Genomic DNA, 22,357 nt, shown 5'->3' with positions numbered 1-22,357 from the left:
AACATCTCAGGCCCGGGCAGACGATTGCCGAGCAAGGATTCTCCTCGATTGCAGAAAGGGGCTTTTCCCAGGAGTAAAGTGCAAGGAATACAGGTCAGGCTTCCCGCTAATTTTCATTTTTTTTTCTCCCTTTGCCCTCTTTTTTTAAAAAATGGGGAGCGGGTGTTTGCAAGGAAAGGGCGTTCCCGGGTAAATTGCTGGGAAGGCCGTTGCTTGCAAGGGAGAGAAGGAAGATTGCAACTCTCCCTTACACGTGTTTGCAGGCTCGCACGTGGTTGCAAAGTGCTGGAGAATGGCGCGGATGGAAACCAAAGGACTGGTCCACGCGGCGGCGTAGAGCGGCTTGCTTCCAGCTTTAAACCTGTTGCTTTTTACCCTGCTGGATCCCTATCTCCATAACCCACCCCGGCCAGACTTAAAATCAAGGGGAATTTGCTGATCTCCCCTCTGGTTGGGGATGATGGGAGTTGTTGTCCCGCAGACCAGGCTGAGAGCTGCTCTTTATTTGTCATTCTGAAGATGGGCTTCATTGCATCCTGCGATGTAATGTGGCTCCAATCCGTTGTTTTGCGAATTTAGCCACTTGAAAGGGTGTGTGGACTTCAAGTCCCAGAATTCCCTGCGAGCATGGGGGTAGGGGAATCCTGGGAGTTGGAGCCCACCCACTTTAAAGTGGCCAAGTTTGGAAAACACAGCTTTAAGTCCATGTTTGTAGATCATAATGCAGCTGCTACTCCTGCTGCTACTACTACTCCTTTATTGTTCTCATTAAATTGGATTAGAATAAATTAAGGTAGAATACATAATACCCACAAGGGCTTGCTATTAATATTATATGAAATGCAGATTCAATTAGACTCGTTTTATAAAGGAGACTTGATGTTCTATTAGAATGAGTGCTAAGCATGTTGCAGGGTTATTGATTTATATTACATTATTCATTCTAGAATTAAGTTATTCTTATGACTTGATGAAGAAAGTCATAAGAATGGAGGGGGGAAATCTTATTTGCTTCTCTAATGAGATGGGCGGCGATAAAATTAGATTGGATTATACTAGGCTAGATATCGATGGATGATATATAGATATGGATGGATGGAGACCAATAGATATAAATAGATGGTAGATAGATAAATTATCATCATCATTTAACAACCCCATAATCCTTTGCGGGATGGAGTCTTGGGCAACTGGATGGAGCGGAGCATTTATTGGCCAGATGCCCTTCCTGTCACCAATGCAGAGTGTTGTTCAGTAGATATATTCTCATTGTGCCCAGAGAAAGAAATATCTGCCTCTACCTGGGATCGAACTCCCAGCCTCCTGATTGTGAAACTACCACACCATTCTATGGTAGATAGATAAATAATTCTCCTTAATTCAAACCCTAAACAAAATTAAGTAGGATTTCAACTTATTAGTATTGCTCCAATTCTAAGTGTTACAACATTGCTGATTGCTTTGCTCTACAAATGTTTTTCCATTCATTTATCATTTTAAAAAAAATCTTTTCTCTGATGCTCTTTTTGTTTAACAGATAAATTCCTCCTGAAGAGGGATTTATAAATCAAATGATTGCACAAACTCACGGAGTTGCAAAGAAAAGGGATTATGAAGATGAGGAAACTGGAGGAGAGAAACGGAAGGCTAAAAGAAAGAGGAAGATTGAGAAAAATGATGTTCACTCAAATGATCAGAAAATTAAACTTTCCAGTGAAGTAAGGTTTGTTTATGGATATACTATTCCAGAAGATTTGCCATTATGGCATGTTTTGGTTTATCATTCCCCATAATAAAAAAACAAGCAAACCAATTTAAGTTTTGGGTGGAGTTTCCCAAATGTTTTTCTGACTCTGTTTTTAGTTTATGTCTTTTCAAAATATGCTTTGAATTGTTCTTCCTTCTAAAGGTTTGCTGTAGGGTTTTTTTTAGTCTGTGTTATATTTTTAATGCTGCACTTCATTGTTTATATCCATGAATCATTAAGTTATAATTAGAACGATGTGCTATTCCAGTTGGCTGTTTTTGCATCTTTCTCAGCTCTGCATTATTTCCCAAGTTTAATATCAAGAATTAGACAGAAGTTTAATCATTTGAAGGCTTGCAACCAAGATGCTGAGATTCTTGATCACAGGGTAGGAAACATTAAAAAAAATATACTTACAAAGCTCCAGAAACTTTTTAGAAGCTGCTTGTATTTTTGTCCATTGCTGAATTTGTCAATGTGGGAGGACAGTTTATATAAAATCACTGCTGGGACTAAAATTATTTGGCATTTATCATGGTTGTGTAAATAATGTCCAAGTTTTGTGAAGTTCGTGCATATCTCACAGTCGGGTCTATTAACTGTGTTTCTCCTTTTGCGTCTTGGTGTCTTTTTTTATGCGGCATCCTTTTGCCAGAAACGAACTGTCCGTTCTTGGATGTTGTTTGTGGGAACGTTGCCTTAAATCCTGACATTTTCTTTGGGAATGTAAACACTCCAGAGTCAATTCTCTTGGTTTCCAAGGTGAAGACTCCCTGTTTGTCTACTCGGATGTTTGGAGAAGGCCAAATCACTCATGAGCAACTGCGCGAATTCCTCAAGTATGCCACGCAGGGAAAACATCACAATGTCACTCCGCCCAGGTAAATGTGCTCTTAACCTTATGGAAGGTACTGTATTTTTCAGACTATAAGACGCACTGGTGTATAAGATGCGCCACGATTTCGAAGAATCGTGTTCGAAGTAAGAAAAAAAGTTTTTGGTCTCCCCGGCCCCCAGGAGCACTCTGCAGACTTCAGCAGGACTGAGGAAGGCAAAAATGCCCTTTTTGGGGGCCGTTTTCAAAACTTGTTTGTAAAAACGAGGGCATTTTTGCCTTCCCCCAGCCCTGCTGAAGCCTGCAAAATGCTTCAGTCAACCTGGAGCCTGGTGAGATTCAAACTGCCAAATTGTAGGCAGCCGGCAGTCAGCAGAAAGTTGCCTGCAGTACTGCATTCTAACCACTGTGCCACCACAGCTCTAAATGTTTAGAAACCAGTATAACAAGTGAGAAATAGCTTTGCATGGGCGTGGCTGATTAAAGGAACATAAGAGATAACCGTGGTCCCTTGTGGTACAGTTGGTGTCGTATCCACCACCAAAGGCACGTGGCTGGTGTAATGGTGGTAATTTTACATCACGTGGATCAGCTCCATTTCTACCGGTACTACCTGCAGTTCAAACATCTCCGAAAGACCTTCAAACACGTAAGTCACTGAAGTTTATCCATCAGGTGGGATGGCTGGTCTGGGAAATTGTGTACGATATGGCAGTCCTCGTAGAAAAAGTAGCCCTGCATTGCGGCTAAACAACTCACAGTAGAATCAAACGGGAGCATAACAAGGGAAAAGTCCGATTCTGTTTCTATTTTTAAAATCCCAAATGTAAAAGTAACTCAAGGCAGAAGACATGCATACAACTCCTTCCTCTTCCTATTTTCCCCATAACAACAGCCCTGTGAGGTGGGTTGGGCTGAGAGAAAGTGTCTTGGGCCAAAGTCCCCCAGCTGGCTTTCATACCTAAGGTGGGACTAGAACTCACTGTCTCCTGGCGATGGTCTCAAAGTCATTCAGCTGTCTTTCATGCCTAAGGCAGGATAAGAACTCATTATCTTCTGATGATTGGCCCAAAGTCACCCAACCGACTTCCCTGCCTAAGGCAAGACTAGAACTACACTATACTATATGCTCTACTCTACACTACACTATATTACACAACACTACACTATATGCTCTGCTCTGCTCTACTCTACATTACATATTCTACACTACACTACACTATACACTATTCTATATTACACAACACTACGCTATATACTCTGCTCTACTCTACACTACATACTACACTGCACTATACTATATACTATGCTATATACTATACTAATACTATACTAATACTATACTAATACTATACTATACTATACTAAACACAATACTTATACTAATACTATACTATACATTTGATTATCCCCCGTGCTTCTTATTCTTAAATTTGTATTTATGAGATTACTGGAGAATCCACTTCTCCTCCCTGGAATTATTCTTAAAACAAAAGGCCTGTTTGTTTTGTTTTGTGTGTTTGCTTCAAGGCCAGATCATTGTTGATTTGCTGTATTTGTACAGGTAGTCCTTGATATATGACCACCGTTGCTAAGCAAGGCAGCTTTCATCAGAAGGTTCCAAATGCCCCTTTCCTCTGACAGAATATGGTGTTATTTCATTTTCTTTGTCTTTTTCCCCCCTCCCTCTGTTCTATGTCTTTTATCAGCGTTTTTCTCTGCCTGGCCTCTATGGTGACTTCGTCAAAAAACTTGGGCTGGACACAATCAACCGTCAACAGCTCAGCAAGGAAGGTATTAATATATTCCTTTTCAATTCCCTCATTCAGCGGTTCGAACCCCTAGCGCCGCGTAACGGAGTGAGCTCCCGTGACTTGTCCCAGATTCTGCCAACCTAGCAGTTCGAAAGCACGTAAAAATGCAAGTAGAAAAATAGGAACCACCTTTGGTGGGAAGGGAACAGCCTTCCGTGCGCCTTCGGCGTTGAGTCATGCCGGCCACATGACCACGGAGACGTCTTCGGACAGCGCTGGCTTTGAAACGGAGATGAGCACCGCCCCCTAGAGTCGGGAACGACTAGCACGTATGTGCGAGGGGAACCTTTGCCTTTATCTTTAGGCATATGTGAAGAATGAAAATGTGTGTGTTTTTGAAAAAAGTATTACTGCTGGTCTTCTTGCAGCTTGATTTTATTTTACGGTTATTTGTTTAACATTTTTGAAAGAGATTTTGGTGGTTGTTTTAGGATGTTTTAATTTTGCTTTCATTATCCTAGCGACTGCTATGCAACGGTTGAATTGGTGCATTAAGCAGCAGTTATAAATCTAACCCATAACATACGGTATTTTTCGGAGTAAAAGACGGACCTTTTTCCCTCAAAAAACAGGGTGAAAATCTGGGTGCATCTTATACACTGAATACAGCATTTTTGGCCTCCCGAAACCCCGTCCCCTTTGCAAAAATGGCTGTGCAGAGCCTTTAGGAGGCTTCCAGAGCGCTCCTGGGGGCTGGGGAGGACAAAAATGAGCGAAAAAGGGGGTGTTTTTTGCTCATTTTTGTCCCCCCCAGCCGCCAGGAGCACACTACAAGCCTCCTAAAGACTATGCATGCTTTTTTTTTTTTTTGACAAAAAATGGGCCTGTTTTCGTGAAAAACGGGCCGTTTTGGGGAGGTCTGCAAACTGCAAAAAAAAAAAAAAATTATTTGCCTCTTCAAAATCTTGGTGAGTCTTATACTCCGAAAAATAGGGTAAATCGAATGTCATGTAAAGCCTCCTTCTGTCTTCTCGCAACACATTGAAGAGACTGCTGACAGAAAAGGGGCAAAAATGTTAATACGGATATTTAGAGCAAACCTATTCTTGGTTTCAGAGAGGGATGGAGTCCCCATAATTCAGAAACACGCAAGAAAGGAACACAGTCTCTCAAGTTATATTTTAACTCGCGAAGAGATGCGCGTCTATGATTACCCTGTAGAAGGTAAGCTGTCTTAGAACCCACATTTATGATCAAATTCTAGATGTCTAGAAGAGGGACAGGCCATAACTTTAGTAGTTAGAACTAGACTACCTGTGAGCTTTTGGGGCCGTTGTTTCAGAGATATGTCCTTACCTAAACGGAGAAGCAGAATGACCACAGGTGGGCAAAAAAGCAGCGGAGGTACTGTAGAAGCTACTTCCGATTTCCCACTGGCTTCCCCATTGCGTTTTCTTGTGGGAATCTGGCAGGGAGAATTAGAAATCTGCCCTGCCCTGCCCCGCAGGCAGGTAAGTGGCTGCTCCTGAATGGTGGAGAGAAAAAAATGAGGGATTGCAAGAGTGCCTGGGAAACTGTCACAGAAACTGAAGATCACATGATTGCAGTAGCAGACACAACTTCTCCAAATTTAATTCGGGAGTCACGAGTCACCGAACTTTGGATGCATTCGCCATTTGAGACGTATTGGATCAAAAGCTGTTGTCCTATGATGCACCGTTTCACCAAGTTAAAGGCCACAAGATTTAAAGTTTTAGTAGTATATAGATAAATAAAGCTTTGTTCTTTGTTCGATTGTCTGTTCCTCCCAAAAGGGTAACAGAATGATAGTTCTAAGCTAGTGTTTTTTCTTCCCAGTCCACAATTGGCCCAAGAGTCTAGGTTTCTAGCATCCTTTTTATTTCTTCCTTTTTTTCTCCTTTTTTTTTTACAGTTATGAATTGCTTACAGCATAGCACGAGATAGGCAACAAATAAATTTAATAACAATAGCACTTAGACTTATATACTGCTTCACCGTGCTTTAGAAGGATGGAAGGCTGAGTCAACCTTAAGCTGGTGAGAATCGAACTGCTGGCAGTGGGCAGAGTTGGCCTGTGATTCTGCATTCTAACCACTACCCCACCGTGGTTCTTTAGTAATAAATAACCATTTGAACACGGTTGGCATTGACAACTTCACCATCGGTCAATTGCAAAAGGTAGCTTTACTTAGAACAGCTTGCATTCTACGACGAGATTTTGAAGGCCATCAAACATCCACCTCTCCCCATTCCAGGTCCTTGGGACTGGCTCAATAGGTGGATAAAAATGCCCAGAGTTAGTTTAAGCATCTGGTTGACTGCATGACAAACCATAATTACAATCATCCATGTTGGCTTTCCACACCTTTTTCAGATGTGACATTTGTTCATTGTCTCTCCAGGTTATGGCGACCGCAGCCATTTTGTCCGGACGCTCTGCGACGGCCCGGTTACGAATAGCAGCCCTCTCTTTGGACTGGATTGCGAAATGGTATTTATTTTGTGTTACTCTCCTTCCCATTGCAAAGGTTTGTTATTGTTATTAGTTGTGAAGTTGTGTCCGACCCAATGTGGCCCCGTGGACAACATTCCTCCAGGCCTTCCCGTCCTCTACCATCCTCTGGAGTCCATAAGCTCACACCAACTGCTTTGGTGACTCCATCCAGCCCCCTCATTCTCTGCCGTCCCCTTCTTCTTTTGCCCTCCATCTTTCCCAGCATGAGGCTCTTCTCCAGGGAGTCCTTCTTCCTTCTCATTAGGTGGCCAAAGCCTTTGAGTTTCCTCTTCAGGGTCTGGCCTTCTAAAGAGCAGTCAGGGATGATCTCCTCTAGGACTGACCGGTTGGATGGCCTTGCAGTCCAAGGGACTCGCAGGAGTCTTCTCCAGCACCAGAGTTCAAAGGCCTCCATTCTTTGGCGCTCAAGCCTTCCTTATGGTCCAACCTTCACAGCCATCCATTACAATTGGGAAAACCACAGCCTTGACTATACACATCTTTGTTGGCAGGGTGACTCTCTCCTTCCCATTGCATAGGTTGGATCTCGGTAAATAAGAAAAAATTTCTTACTTATAAAAGATTTACCTTTAAGTCTTCAATTCTTGATTCGGGGTACAACTCCATGCATGCAAAACTCCCCAACTTCAGCCAGGAAGGGAAAGGATTAAATTTGAGAGGTCTTATCCTTCCGTAAATGAATCCATCAGTTCACCCTATCACGGCGAGGGCGGAAAGGGACTGCAGAAAACCATCAATCTTTCTTCACCCTTTCTCATTTTGACCAGTGTCTCACCGATAAGGGATCAGAACTCACCCGAATTGCCGTAGTGGACACCGCCGGTCACTGCGTTATGAATGAGCTTGTCAAGCCGAAATGGCCAATCAGGAATTACCTGACCTGGTATGTCACTTAAACTTATAACCGTTGCAAAACTTGGACAGTACCCAGAATTTTGAACGTCTGGGTACTGCAGATGGCCTGAAATGTGAACTCTTCAATTTGATATACCATATTTTTGGGAGTATAAGACGCACCTTTTTCCCTAAAAAAAGAGGTTGAAAATCTGGGTGCGTCTTATACATTGAATACAGCATTTTTGGCCTCCCCAAACCCTGCCCCCATAACCAAAATGGCTGTGCAGAGCCTTTAGGAGGCTTTCAGAGTGCTCCTGGAGGCTGGGGAGGGCAGAAATGAGTGAAAAACATGCCATTTTGGGGCGGTCTGCAGAGTGTCAATTTTTTTTAAAAAAAAATTGCCTCTGCAAAACCTTGGTGCGTCTTATACTCCGAAAAATACGGTAGCTTTTTTTATATGTAGCATTCTGGGAGTATATACATCCTGGGGGTGGGGTAGAGGGGGTATTGGAATTATGTGGTGGAATGTAGTCTGGATTCCGAGGAGGGAAGGGCTACTTCCCAGAGGGCAAAGAGGCAGCAAAGGTTTGGTCGACAGGAAGAGAGTTAAGAAGGCAGCCTCCCTAGGAATTCACAGATCTATAGTTATGCAGATAGTCCTTAACTTACAACAGTTGCAATGGCATTGGAAAAAAAGGGACGTGACTGTTTTTCATGCTTGTGGCCATCGCGGCATCCCCATGCTCAAGTGTGCAAAATTCAGGCGCTTGGAAACGATACAAATGAGTCATATTTATGACGGTTGTAGAGTCCCAAGAGTCGCTCCTGACAAGCAAAATCCACGGGGAAGCCAGATTTCACTTTGCAAGCGTGTTACGAGCCGAGCAGCTGCAGCGATTCACTTAGCAACGGGGGCAAGGAAGGTCGTAAAATGGGGCAAAACCCACTTAACACCTCTCTTGCTTAGCAACGGAAATTTGGGGGTTCGATTGTGTTTCGTAAATTGAGGATTATCCGTACCGGTATCGTTACCTGGGCTGGAGTCTGTTCCTTTCTTGAAAAAGCCAAGAGGTTGGAAAGTGTCATCTTGGACGCCCCTGACATGTTCTCTCTCTTGTGTTTTGAAGTTACTCAGGGATCACAGAGGAGTTGCTACGCCCCGTGCAAACCACCCTGGCAGAAATCCAGCGCCGATTAAATGATATTCTGCCTCCGGATGCCATTTTGGTGGGCCATTCCTTAGATGCTGATCTCCGAGCTCTAGAAGTGAGTATCTCTATTCCACGGTCTCAACACTTCCCCTTCCCCCTATTTTCCCTATTTGCTTTTTTAAAAAAAAATATTGTTATGGCTGTGCCCGATTGGATGGCCGTCCTTGCCATGTTTGGTAAGCGAATCGTTTCCGTTGGTAAGTGAATCACGTGGATCGTTCAGCAAGTTCTACTCCTCCCATTAGCTTAGCTTGATCAACAGTCAGATGGGAAGGTCCAAATAAAAATGGCGTCTCTCTCTCTCTCTCTCTCTCTCTCTCTCTCTCTCTCTCTCTCTCTCTCTCACACACACACACACACACACACACACACACACACACACACGCCCCATAATGCTGTAACCGTCATAAGTACGTGCCAGTTGCCAAGCACCTGAATTTTAATCACATGACTGTGGAGGGATTGTGACCGTCATAAGCACGAAGACTGGTCGTAAGTCCGTTTTTTCCAGCACCCTTGTAACAGTCGCAAAAGGAATGCTCTGTCGGGGGTTCCAAATAGCATCCAAAATTAAATCAGAGTACGAGGCAAAGTATTGCTCAAAGTTCCAATTTATGAAGACAGCCATGTTGGCACATCTGGGAAAACCCGAATCTGAAAGCTTCCCGGTTTTCCCCACCCAGTTGAAAGTTCAAGATCTTGCATCCCCACACCCACAAGTCCATCACACGGTCCACCCATCCTCTTCCGGTCAGGTGCAGAGGTGCAGAGACAAAGGATGACCTTGGCTTTCTAGAAAGAATTTTGTTATGGCTACCTGTCATCTAACTCCGTACAATCCCCTCTCCCATCTTCCCACAATAGAAAAATGCCTAGTAGAATAATATAAATCTGTGGCAGGCCAAAGATCCCAAAGAAAAGATGGCTGCAGGCCTGACATAGTCGTAAGCTCAGGACTCCCTGGACAGGGTCAAAATGTCTTTTTTGTTTGTTTGTTTAAAATGCCATGTTTTGAAACGCCTTTCCTTTTTCCTTCTCATATTTCCAGATGATTCACCCGAACGTTATAGACACTTCGCTTCTCTACGCCCGGAAAGGGGGCAAAAGATTCAAGCTGAAGTTTTTAGCAGCTGCTGTTCTAGGGTAAGGAGGTTTGGTCTGAGTTTCCTGCCTGCGGGCATGTCCCCTCGCACTTTTCAATTAGGATATTTCTGAATTGCTCCTCCGTGCAAGGAGTTCCTTTCACAGGAAGGGGGTAGGGTTGCTGACGGATAATTAAAGAATTGTCAAGTCCTACAAGTACCGTATTTTTTGGAGTACAAGACGTTCCAAAGTATAAGACACACCTACCGTATTTTTCGGAGTATAAGACACAGCGGCGTATAAGACGCACCAAGATTTTTGAGAGGCAATTTTTTAAAAAAAAGGTTTTGCACTCTGCCGAGCTCCCAAAACGGCCTATTTTTTCACGAAAACGGGCCCATTTTTGACAAAGGGCATGCATAGCCTTTAGGAGGCTTATAGAGTGCTCCTGGGGCTGGGGGTGGGTGGGGGCAAAAATGAGCAAAAAACACCCCCTTTTTCGCTCATTTTTGTCCTCCCCAGCCCCCAGGAGCACTCTGGAAGCCTCCTAAAGGCTATGCGCGGCCATTTTTTGCAAAGGGGGCGGGGTTTCGGGAGGCCAAAAATGTTGTATTCAGTGTATAAGACGCACCCAGTTTTTCACCCTCTTTTTTTGAGGGAAAAAGGTGCATCTTATACTCCGAAAAATACGGTAGCTTTTTGGGGGGATCGGGGGAGAAAAAAGAATCTGCCTCTGCCTCCCAGCAATTTACCTCCTTGCAGCAAACACCAAACAGCCTGTTTCAGCACAGCCTGATTAGCACAAGCAGCTGATTGTCGGTTAGACAATCAGCTGTTTCAGGCTGCAGGGATTGCCATAGCCTATTGCAGCCTCGCTAACGTTCCACCCGTTGTGGGCGGCGGGGATCAGAATGGGCGGAAAATGGGGCGCATAGAGGCCAAAAACGGGATGCGGAGGCCGAAAATGGGACGTGCAGAGGCGGCAATAGGCTATGGCAACCGCTGCAGCCTGAAACAGCTGATGGTCAGGAGGCTTGTATATAAACTCTTGTATATAAACAGAGAACAAACCCCATTCTCTTCTAGCACTGATGAAATCACCTAGTTGGGTAATGAAACGTCTACAAAAAAAAAAAAGAGCACAAAGGATCCCCCCGCAGTTCAACCCGGAGCTAAAAATATTCTTATCTAAACCTGCCTGCTTCTTTGCTACACAATAGAGCATATAAATGTTCATGGATGTACCGGTTACATGTTTCCTTCTCCTTGTTAGGAAAGAAATTCAGAACACGCCCCAATTGGGTCACGATCCCACCGAAGATGCCCAATGCGCCCTTGAACTGGCCCAGTATTTCATTGAACAAGGATCCAGGAAAGTAGGTATCTTAGTTCTTTTTTAAGACTGTTGTTTTAAGCACAGGCATACATGTGTCTTTACCCTGACAGAGTCCTAACAGTGAGGACAAGTGACCGGTGGAACAGCTTGCCTCCAGAAATTATGGGCACTCCATCGCTGGAGGTTTTTAAGGGGAGACTGGACAGTCACAGGTCTGAGATGGTATAGGTTCTCATGCTTGAGGAGGGGGCTGGACTAGAAGACCTCCAAGGTCCCTTCCAGTTCTGTTCTATTCCATTCTCTTTTTTCTATTATTTTCTATTTTATTCTATTCTATTTTCTATTCGAATTTTCTATTCTATTCTCTGTTCTATGCTATTCTCTATTCTACATTCTCCTCTTCTCTTCTCTTCTCCATTCCAATATCTATTCTATTCTATTCTATTCTTCATTCCAATATCTGTTCTGTTCTATTCTATTCTTTTCTTCATTCCAACATCTGTTCTGTTCTATTCTATTCTATTCTTCTTCATTCCAAGATCTATTATATTCTGTTCTGTTCTTCTTCATTCCAATATCTATTACATTCTGTTCTGTTTTATTCTACCACCTTTGCCAAGTCTATCTTACTGCAATTATGACTGAAGAGCAGATAACGGATGCACAGAGAAAAAAAACACCGGAATTTTTTAAACATATATAGACTGCTTTATTATTCTAGACAACTTAACAAAATGAAGAAGCTTTTTAAAAGAAATGCTTGAACTGAAGAGGCCCAGTGCTATTGTTTTAAAAAGTGCTATTCTTTTAAATAGCAGAGAATAACTATACTTCCAGAAAGCACATCAATTTTAACAGCATCTGTACAAGTATAGTCTGAAATATAACACTACAAACAGTGTATATTGTCTGTACTGTTTGTTGCAAGGAGGCAAATTGCTGAGAGGCAGAGGCAGATATTTTCGCCTTGTTTTCCTCCCCAAAATCTAGGTGCGTCTTATACTTCGGAGCATCTTATACTCTGAAAAATACGGTAACCAACAATCTGAAGAACTGACAGGAAGCAAAATATGCAGGAGAAATATTTGTAATATTAGGGAGGTTTTTTTTCTCCATCCTAGGTTGCAGAGTTGAATCTGGAAGCCAGATTGTCCGAGGAAAGGAAGATGGGAGAGACAGAGAGCAGGGTCAGGGCGGAACAAAATGACAGGATCCAGACAGGCGTACCAAACTCCAGGTAAGGTTAAAATACCACTGTCTTGGCTTGAGAAACTTCATGCAGAGGTCTCTTCTCCAAACTGTTGAAAGATCCTGAAAGAACCTCTGGAAGAAAGATGGAGAAAAGACCCACCGCCACATGGGACTCAAAATTGTCCCTGTTGTGGCCCGCCAGTGGATCTGGCAACAGATTCGGACAGTGAGGAGGATGGGGAGGAAGATGGGCCAGTCCTGGAGTCTGGGGAAGGCTCTGATGAGGGCTCTGTGTCGGAGGCAGAGAGAGGGCCAGGGCCGTCTGACAGTTATCAGCTGCCTTCAGAGTCAGACATCAGTGAGGCAGAAGAACAGCTGGAACCTATTCCCAGTGTGTGCATGCGCAGAGTTGCCAGACGAAGGGAAGAGCTAAAGAACAGGGGTCGACTTGGGAGTAAGGCCACAGGGGGATGCTGTATGGCCCCTCCCAGAGGAAATAAAAGAGGAGCAAAGGGGAGTGGAGTTTGCAGGAGGCAATTAGTTCGCTTAATTGGATCGTGATTATCTGAGACTCCTTGCCAGGTTTTGCAGATATCGGCCATTCATCCAAGCCAGAGAAGGTCTGTGACTGGAAATCCTCCCTTGAAAGACTTTGCTGGATGTGAATGAGAAGAATTCATAGTAAATTAATAAAAGGGGTTTTTGTTGGGACCAGGAGTTTCCCTCATGTTCTTGGGAAGCCTCAGCCAGGGGAAACCCAACAAGGTGGCTGCGTTGAGATGGTTGCAAAGCTTTTTTTTTCTTTTTGGTGGTGAGATGAGTAAGCATGTTAAACTGGAACGGCTGCCCTTCATTTGCTGTAAGAAATGTTCAGATCGAAATAGGCCCCCTCTGATGTTTGTTTGGACTTGTTTGATCGTAACCCTTTTTTGCAAAAAAATTAATTAATTAAAACTTAAACCATGCTGGTAGTCCTCGGCTTATGACCACAATTGAGTCCCAAATTTACGTTGCTAAGTGAGACGGTTGTTTGGGGAGTTTCCCCCCGTTTTAACTGCCTTTCTTGCCACATTGGTTAAGTGGATTCGTTACGTGGATCTTCAGTTAGTCACACAGTTTGTTCAGTGAATCTGGCTTCCCCATTGACTCTGCTTGTCAGAAGGTCGCAAAAGCGGGTCACTGCAACTGTCATAAGCACGTGCCAGTTGCCAAGCATCTGAACTTTGATCACTGGACTATGGGGATCCTGCAGCAGTCGTTAAGCGTGAAAGACGCTCCTAAGCCCCTTTTTCCAGTCTTGTTTTAATTTCAAATGGTCACTGAAGGAACCGTCGTTAAGTCGAGGAACAACTGTTGATTTTTACGCTGGTTTTTCTTCCTGTCTTTTAGCCTTTTAGGCAAATTACAGTCTGCCGGTGGAAAAACGTTGCTTCCGGGAGAACAAAATAATGTTCAGAACCAGACGCCTTCCTTAAATGAGCAAGTGAGTTGTGAATATTATTTGGTTGCTTTTCTATACCATAGTTTTAATTTTACAAAGCTGATAAACATACGGATTTGATTCGTTCCAATGCAAACCGGGTTATCGTAGATAATTTTGGGAGGGCCCTCTCTTTTCTATCTCTGCAAGCTGTTTATATATACGAATAAAGGAATATATTTGGAATCCAGGATTGAAATGAGGAATCCTGTATGCTCTCTGAGCTTTGTGGTTTTCTTGCAGATGTTTCATGACCCAACTAGGGAACATTATCAGTGCTAGAAAAGAGGGGGGGCTTGTGATGAGGAGGAAGAGAAAGAAGGGGAGGAGAAAGTGGAGAAGAAGAACTGAGGGTCCTCGGAGCTCTCTGAACTTTGTTTTTTTTTTCTTACAGACGTTTCATGACCCAAATAGGTAACATCATCAGTGCTAGAAAAGAGGGGAGGCTTGTGGAGAGGAGGAAGGGATGAGGAGGAAGAGAAAGAAGGGGAGGAGAAAGTGGAGACCCAACTAGGGAACAACATCAATCCTAGCGCTATATATCAGTGTCACTATATCCACTATATGTCGTCAGTGATGGCGAACCTTTTCAGCACCGAGTGTGGAAAAGGTCACGCGGAAACGTCATGCGTGCGGTCGTCGGGGCCACGCTCTGGAAAAGCCAAACTTCTGGGTTCTGGCATCCATGCGCATCCGATGATCAGCTGGCCGGCGTGCACGCTCACACCGGTTTTTGGCACTGCCGCGTGTGCAAAGGACAGCTGATCGTCACGTGAGCATTGCACGCGAGAAACCCGGAAAACCAACAGGCGAGGCCACGCGTGCCGGGTGACATGGCTTTGCGTGCCACTTTGGGCATGCGTGCCGTAGGTTTGCCATCACGGCTATAAATGTTTTCTAAACATCTCGCCTTTCTTCAATGCGTGGATCTCCCAAAATGTCTCCCACTTCCATCGTTCCCCTTTTCAGATTCTCCAGAAAGCCCTGGAAGAGATTCCTAAATCTCCCGTTAACGTCATTCAATTGGTTTTGGATTCGAAGCACGTCACAGCTGACCGCCTCGCCGAAACCACTTCAAAGGTATGCGGATCTTCCCAGACCCCAACATGGCGCACAACTCACTTAGCAAATGTCTCGCTTAGCAACAGACGTCATCTTGGGCTCGGTTGTGGTCGTAAGTTGAGGACTGCCTGCCGTCTTGTTGGTTCCATTGCTGAGTTCCGTCGTCCTTTTCCTAGATGAGGGCCAAGCTTTCGGACCTGCTGACCGTCTACGTAGGACCTTTGACCAAAGACGTTTGTCTGAAGACGGTGAAAAAAGTCTTTAGGAAATGTGGCCACATTCAGACGATCCGGGTCATTTCAGAAACGTTTAAGGCAAGTATTAAAAATCATTTTGCTGTCCTGGACAGCGGGCAGTGCAAATGCCAGCACCTGGCTGGATTTCTCTCTCCACCCTCCCATCTCTGGTTGATCTTCGGAGGGAGGGAGGAATTTAGCTCTAAGAAAGGAATTTAGAAGGAAGGAATTTAGAAAGGAAGGAATTTAGCTATAAGAAAGGTAGGAAGGAATTAGCTATAAGAAAGGAATTTAGAAGGAAGGAAGGAAGGAATTTAGCTATAAGAAAGGAAGGAAGGAATTTAGCCATAAGGAAGGAATTAATGTAGCTATAAGAAAGGAAGGAAGGAATTTAGCTCTAAGAAAAGAATTTAGAAGGAAGGAATTTAGAAAGTAAGGAAGGAATTTAGCTATAAGAAAGGAAGGAAGGAATTTAGCTAGAAGGAAGGAATTTAGGTATAAAGAAGGAAGGAAGGAATTTAGCTAGAAGAAAGGAAGGAAGGGATTTAGCTATAAGAAAGGAAGGAATTTAGGAAGGAAAGGAAGGAAAGAATTTAGCTACAAGGAAGGAAGGAATTTAGAAGGAAGGGAGGGAGGATCTGCGTATTGGGAAACACCAAGCCCCTCATTTAACACCTGGGGGTCCTTTTGTTTCTCCCAAAGCCCCATCTCTGTATCCAATATGAAGTGTTGGAAGGTGCACAGCTGGCTTTGGAAGATCTGAACGGAGCAGAAATTGGAGGATGTGCCCTCAAGGTAGGCTTATAGCTCACCTTTAAATTCCAGGGGGGAGAGAGAACGCCTGCATGGAGTCTGCAAACTCTTAGTCCCTCCGTTTCTCTTTTTAAAGTATTATAAACTTCGCGATGGTTTAGATATATATTTGTGTTACAACCCCTGGTATACCCAAATATGGGAAGGAACAAATACAACGTGTGTGTGTGTGTGTGTGTGTTGTATTTGTGCTGATATATAAATAAAGGGAGACTTTACATACAACACAAATATAAAAAGGCAACATTAAAAATAAAAATATGGTTTTCTGCCTGGATGGTCCTCTGTAATGAGACGAAGGGGGAGTAGTGAGCTCCCTCCCATATTTGGGCATACCAGGGGTTGTAACACAAATACATATACATATATACATCATATATACATATACATCATATATACATATATACATATACATCATATATACATATACATCATATACAACATATATACATATATATGTTGTATTTGTGCTGATAAATAAAGGGAGACTAGTATAGATCCATTTCGAGCTATTTAGCTCTCACCAGCTAGCCATACCCTTACTGGGATTCGAACCTGGGCTGTATTACATATTAGGCAGGAGTCTTAGCCACTAAGCCACAGACTCTCCTCCTTATCAGCTGAGCCAGGGAAATAGGTATGTATTTGTGTTACATACTAAGGGCATACCAGGGGTTGTAACACAAATACATATACATATATACATCATATATACATATACATCATATATACATATATACATATACATCATATATACATATACATCATATACATCATATACAACATATATACATATATATGTTGTATTTGTGCTGATAAATAAAGGGAGACTAGTATAGATCCATTTCGAGCTATTTAGCTCTCACCAGCTAGCCATACCCTTACTGGGATTCGAACCTGGGCTGTATTACATATTAGGCAGGAGTCTTAGCCACTAAGCCACAGACTCTCCTCCTTATCAGCTGAGCCAGGGAAATAGGTATGTATTTGTGTTACATACTAAGGGCATACCAGGGGTTGTAACACAAATACATACATACATACATACATACATACATACATACATACATACATACATATCACACACACACACACACACACACACGTTCTCTTCTATTGGTAAACTGCAGTTTATCCAACAAACGCAGAGGGGGAAACGAAGGCCAAACGCCCCATCTGCCCAATGCAGCAGGAAGGATCTGTCGTATGTGCCAACCAATGTTACCAGCCTTCTGTCCTCCGTTTTGGTTTCCTGCGTCTTTTAGGTTCAAAGGCCCATCAGTGAGATGACCCTGGATGGCGAGATGCTCCTGCAAGAGCTGGAAAAAGATCCTGAAAACGAAGGGATCCTTTACTTGGCCGGATTGAGGAAGTGCCGAGGGGAGATGGAGCTGCAGGAACAGCTGGGCCCTTTGGATGGTTTACGGACCATTTTTTGGCCCAGAGATCCCCAGACCGGAAGACAGAGGGATTACTGCTTTCTGAGTAAGTGGGGGCCATAAATAAGGGCTGTTCCCCAAAAACGATGTCGATGGAAGAGATAACCTGTGGATGAGGAGTTCTCCCTTGTTCTTCTCTTCCTCGTTTTTCTCTTTTCGGCTCTTAAAAATCTTTCCCATATTCGGAGCCCCTTCGCTCTTACAGATAATCCTCGACCCACACAACCCACTTTGTGACCTTTTTTGTGTTGGGGTCAGAGGGAAGGGAAGGGAGAATGGAGAAGGAAGCAAGCGAGCGGAAGGGAAGGGAAGGAGGAAGGGAAGGAGAGGTGGTGAATGGATCATAGAGGGAGGGGAAGGAAGGAAGGAAGGGGAAGGGATGGAGAGAGGGAGGAAGGGAAGAAAGGGAAGGAAAGGTGAATGGATAAGAGATGGAGGGAAAGGAAGAAAGGGGGAAGGAAAGGAAAGGTGGTGTATGGATAAGAGAGGGAGGGAAAGGAAGGAAGGGGAAGAGGAAGGGATGGAGAGAGGGAGGGAAGGATGGAAGGGGAGAGGAAAGGTGGTGAATGGATAAGAAAGGGAAGGAGGGGAAGGAAGGAAGGAAGCAGAAGGGAAGGAGGAAGGAAAGGAAAGGTGAATGGATAAAAGGAAAGGAAGAAAGGAGGAGGTAGGAATGAAGGAGGAAGGAAAGGAAAGGTGAATGGATCATAGAGAGGAGGGAAAGGAAGGAAGAGGAAGGGATGGAGAGAGGGCGGAAAGGAAGAAAGGGAAGGAAAGGTGAATGGATAAGAGAGGGAGGGAAGGAAGAAAGGGGAGGGGGAAGGTGGTGAATGGATAAGAGAGGGAGGGAAGGAAGAAAGGGGAGGGGGAAGGTGGTGAATGGATAAGAGAGGGAGGGAGCGGAAGGAAGGAAGGAAGCAGAAGGGAAGGAGGAAGGAAAGGAAGGGTGAATGGATAAAAGAGGAAAGGAAGAAAGGAGGACGGAGAAGAAAAGGAAAGGAGGTGAATGGATAAGGAAGGGAGAGTAGGAAGGAAGCAGAAGAGAAGGAGGGAGAAAGGAAAGGGAAGGGTAAGAAATTACAGGAAATGTCTTAATTTAAGCCGACTTCTTAGCCAGCTTTGCCCAACATGATTCCCCAATGTATTAATTTGCATTGTTTGGGCATCTCCTCCCTGCCAGGGTTCCAGAGCCCGGCGTGTGCCTGCGAGGCCCTCCAGATCCTTCAAGGGAGCCTCTTTCGGAGCCGGAGAGCCTTCACCTCTCCCACCTTCTTCCAGTGGGCCTGCCGGGTGAATGAAGAGGGCCCAGGAGGGGCAGAAGTGCCCAGGAAGCAGCTGTCGCCATCGCCCTTCGATCCGGTGAGCCCATCTGGTCTTTAGCAAGATAAGGTTGCCAGGGGTGGCAGGAGGGGAGCGAGATTCGGAGGCCTCCCGTTCAGTTCTGGGACGAGGGAGGCTTCAGCTGAGCCCCGGTGGTTAAAGCACAGTACAGCAGTCCTCAACTTACGACCACAACTGACCCCAGAATTCCCATCGCTAAGCGAGAGGGTGGTTTGAGTTTTGCAACATCATCAGCGCTAGGAGTGGGCTTGGTGGAGAGGAGGAGGAGGAGGAGAGGAAGGAGGAGGACCGAGGGGTCCTTGGTGCCCTCTGAGCTTGCTTATTCTAAATTTTGACTTAATTTATATTATAACAATTCATGAGATCCTCCTAAATCCATCCAATAATAGTGCAGACGTTTCATTACCCAACTAGGTGGCATCATCAGTGCTAGAGGGAGGACTATGGGATCCTTGGTGTTCTCTGAGTTTGGTTGTTTTCTTGTAGACGTTTCATTACCCAACTAGGTAGCATCATCAGTGCTAAGAGTGGGGTTGTTGGAGAGAAGGAGAAGAGGAGGAAGGAGGAGGCCGAGGGGTACTTGCTGCTCTCTGAGCTTGGTGGTTTTCTTGCAGACGTTTCATTACCCAACTAGGTAGCATCATCAGTGCGGGGAGGGGGGTTTGGTGGAGAAGAGGAAGGAGGAGGGCCAAGAGGTCCTTGGTCCTCTCTGAGCTTGGTGGTTTTTTTACAGACATTTTATTACCAGCATTTTATTACCTTTGAACCAAAATGTTAAGCACCGAGATTCTTTTTTTTTAAATTAAAATATTTTTTTTTATTTTTTTAAGACAAACTTACAAAAAACAAAACATAAAACATAAAAACATCTTCCAGTTAACATCCAGCGTGTGTCGGTTGGTTACCAAAACTTTTGTGCATCCTCTCCATAGTCCTCACTTACAATTTACATAAAATCCCATATTATCCATCTAATATATATGTATATATTATTATCATTATTAATCTTTTGTTTAACTATCACTCTTATTCCTTCATTTTATACGAGATATTCTAAATGTTGACTTAATTTATGTTATAACCATTCATGACATCCTCCTAAATCCATCCAATAATAGTGCACCTTTATATTATATTCTGTCTCATTCCATTGTCCTTGCATTGTGAAATTCTCAGTCATATTTCATTTCCGTATTTTAAGCACCCAGATTCTTGAAGCCATGGCGTCCTCTGCATCCTTGCTTTGGCGTCTGGCTCTCTTTCGCGAAAAGCATTTCCTCCATTTCTCCGCAGGAACTTGGTTTAAAGAAAGCCATCAAGAAACTGGACCGTAGTGTCAAAACGCTTTATGAGCAGGTTCCAGAGAATACACTTTGCCTCGTTCTGTTACCAGGCACCGACAGGTAAACAAGAAATCTTATTATTTCTCTTTTCTTTTTTTCCTGCAAGAAGTCCTTCTTTCACCTTGGATTCTCAGTCTGAGATCTCTTCTTTCTTGGAGTGATGCTTGGAGAACCAATGTTTCTGTCTTTCTTTAAATTACCTTCCAGATTCAAGTAGCTTTGCCACAATCCAGCAAAGTTGGAAACACAAAAATAAACAAACACCAAATAAATAGGTTTACTAGTTGTTCAAGTACAAGCCGTCTTCAGCTTGGACCATAATTGAGCCCCAAACAAGACATTTAAGCGAGTTTGTCCCCATTTTATGACCTTTCATCCTACCGTTGTTAAGCAAATCATTGCAGTTGTTAAGTTAGTAAGATAGTTAAGAGAATCAGGTTGATGTGGCCCCCCAGCAGAGCCGGCACCTGACTCGGGCAGTGAGGAGGTTGGGGAGGAAGATGGGCCAGTCCTGGAGTCTGGGGAAGGCTCTGATGGGGGCTCTGTGTCTGAGGCAGAGAGGGGGCCAGGGCCGTATGCCAGTTATCAGCTGCCTTCGGAGTCAGACATCAGTGAGGCAGAGGAACAGCTGGAGCCTGTTCCCAGTGTGTGCATGCGCAGAGTTGCCAGATGAAGGGAAGAGCTAAAGAACAGGGGTCGACTTGGGAGTAAGGCCACAGGTGGAGGATGAATAGCCCCTCCCAGAGGAAATAAAAGAGGAGCAAAAGGAGAGGGGAGTTTGCAGGAGACAATTAGTCCGTTTAATTGGTTTGTGACTCTCCGAGACTCCTTGCCAAGTTCTGCAGATCTCGGCCTGGCAGCTCTCCAAGCCAGAGAAGGTCTGTGACTGTAAATCCTCCCTTGAAAGACTTTGCTGGATGCGAAGGAGCAGAATTCACAGTCAATTCATAAAAGGCTTTTTTTGTGTCGGGAACAGGAGTTTGCTTCCTGCTCTTGGGAAGCCTCGGTCAGAACAGTGGCTTCCCTATTGACTTTGCTCGGCGGAAGGTTGCAAAAGGGATCATGTGACCCCAGGATGCTGTAACGGTCGTTAAGTGTGAAAAACGGTCACTTTTTTCAGTGCCGTTTTAATTGCGGTCACTAAATGAAGTGTTGTAAGTCAAGGACCGCCTGTAATTCAAATTAACTTGCTCGGTTTGGGAATTTTCTGCTCCTGCAATTCACTTTATTAAAGAGAAGCAACTTAGAACTAAGGATAAATTTCCTGACAATTAATTAATTAGTGGAACAACTTGCCTCCAGAAGTTGTGAATGCCCCAATACTGGAAGTCTTTAAGAAGATGTTGGATAACCATTTGTCTGGAACGGTATAGGGTTTCCTGCCTAGGCAGGGGGTTGGACTAGAAGACCTCCAAGGTCCCTTCCAACTCTGTTATTCCATTCTATTCTAATAAGAAGCAGCAAGCATGTTCTCTGAAGAAATCTCACACACATTTTTCTCACTTTTCTTGCAGGCTCACCAGATCGCTTAGTGGCCTCAGCCTTTTGGGAATCAAAAGTGAAAAGTGCTGAAAGCTTCGAGGGCCCCCATTTTTTTTATTTTTGGGGGGGCGGGAAAACAGCCCGTCTCGCGTGTATCCTGAATGTCTCCAAGCTTTGCCGAGCGATCTTTTTTTAAAAAAATATGAGATTATTTTTTTAAAAGCATCCAACCGTCTAAAGAATTCGATTCCATTGTTAATGCAGGAAACATCTTTTAAAAAAAAAAAGAAAAAAAGGGGCTCCCTGCAGACTGCCAGATGTTGGGGGAGTTTCTGGAAAGGGGGGGGGGGGGAACAGCAGAAAAGATAGCTGGTAGTTGGCACCAAATTCAGCTTCTAAGGCTGACCTTTGAAAAGTTTCCATGCCATTTCTGGACAGCAACATTTCAAAGGTTTCGCTTTGGATTTTTAAAATTAGTATTGTGAAAAAAAAAGAAAGAAAAAAGAGGACGGAACGCTTCAACCCCTGCAAAATTTATTCCCTGTACAGGGAGTCCTCCACTTATGACCACAATTGAGCCCAAGTGGCGAGGCGGTTCTTAAGTGAGCTTTGCTCCGTTTTACGACCTTCC

General features: G+C 44.1%; 1 protein-coding gene across 2 annotated transcripts; it reads left to right on the top strand.

Moving 5' to 3' along the window:
* The first annotated feature begins 43 nt into the window (after positions 1 to 43).
* REXO5 (RNA exonuclease 5) lies at positions 44 to 21,948 on the top strand. 2 transcript variants are annotated; one of them, XM_081965702.1, is made up of 20 exons: positions 44 to 93; positions 1,538 to 1,718; positions 2,510 to 2,628; positions 3,105 to 3,231; positions 4,292 to 4,376; positions 5,453 to 5,560; positions 6,760 to 6,848; positions 7,640 to 7,755; positions 8,837 to 8,975; positions 9,969 to 10,063; positions 11,277 to 11,379; positions 12,461 to 12,576; positions 13,920 to 14,013; positions 14,980 to 15,090; positions 15,249 to 15,386; positions 16,011 to 16,103; positions 17,387 to 17,606; positions 18,741 to 18,919; positions 20,195 to 20,304; positions 21,759 to 21,948. In XM_081965702.1, exons 2-20 carry the CDS (start codon positions 1,572 to 1,574, stop codon positions 21,814 to 21,816), a joined length of 2,247 nt encoding a protein of 748 aa, XP_081821828.1. In that variant the 5' UTR covers positions 44 to 93; positions 1,538 to 1,571; the 3' UTR covers positions 21,817 to 21,948. The 2 variants fall into 2 exon arrangements, with proteins under 2 accessions (XP_081821828.1, XP_081821827.1); XM_081965701.1 differs by lacking the exon at positions 44 to 93 and adding an exon at positions 626 to 793.
* The last annotated feature ends 409 nt before the right edge of the window (positions 21,949 to 22,357 follow it).

Source organism: Natrix helvetica (assembly GCF_964273705.1).
Source record: "Natrix helvetica genome assembly, chromosome: 13".
Lineage (NCBI taxonomy): Eukaryota > Metazoa > Chordata > Lepidosauria > Squamata > Natricidae > Natrix > Natrix helvetica.
This window is presented reverse-complemented; position numbering and strand designations above follow the sequence as displayed.

Coding starts and splice junctions, on each gene's coding strand:
- REXO5 (XM_081965702.1), top strand. CDS start 1,572: ATGATTGCACAAACTCACGGAGTTGCAAAGAAAAGGGATTATGAAGAT. Junction 15,091..15,248: donor TCGCCGAAACCACTTCAAAG/GTATGCGGATCT, acceptor TCCTTTTCCTAG/ATGAGGGCCAAGCTTTCGGA. Junction 16,104..17,386: donor TTGGAGGATGTGCCCTCAAG/GTAGGCTTATAG, acceptor TGCGTCTTTTAG/GTTCAAAGGCCCATCAGTGA.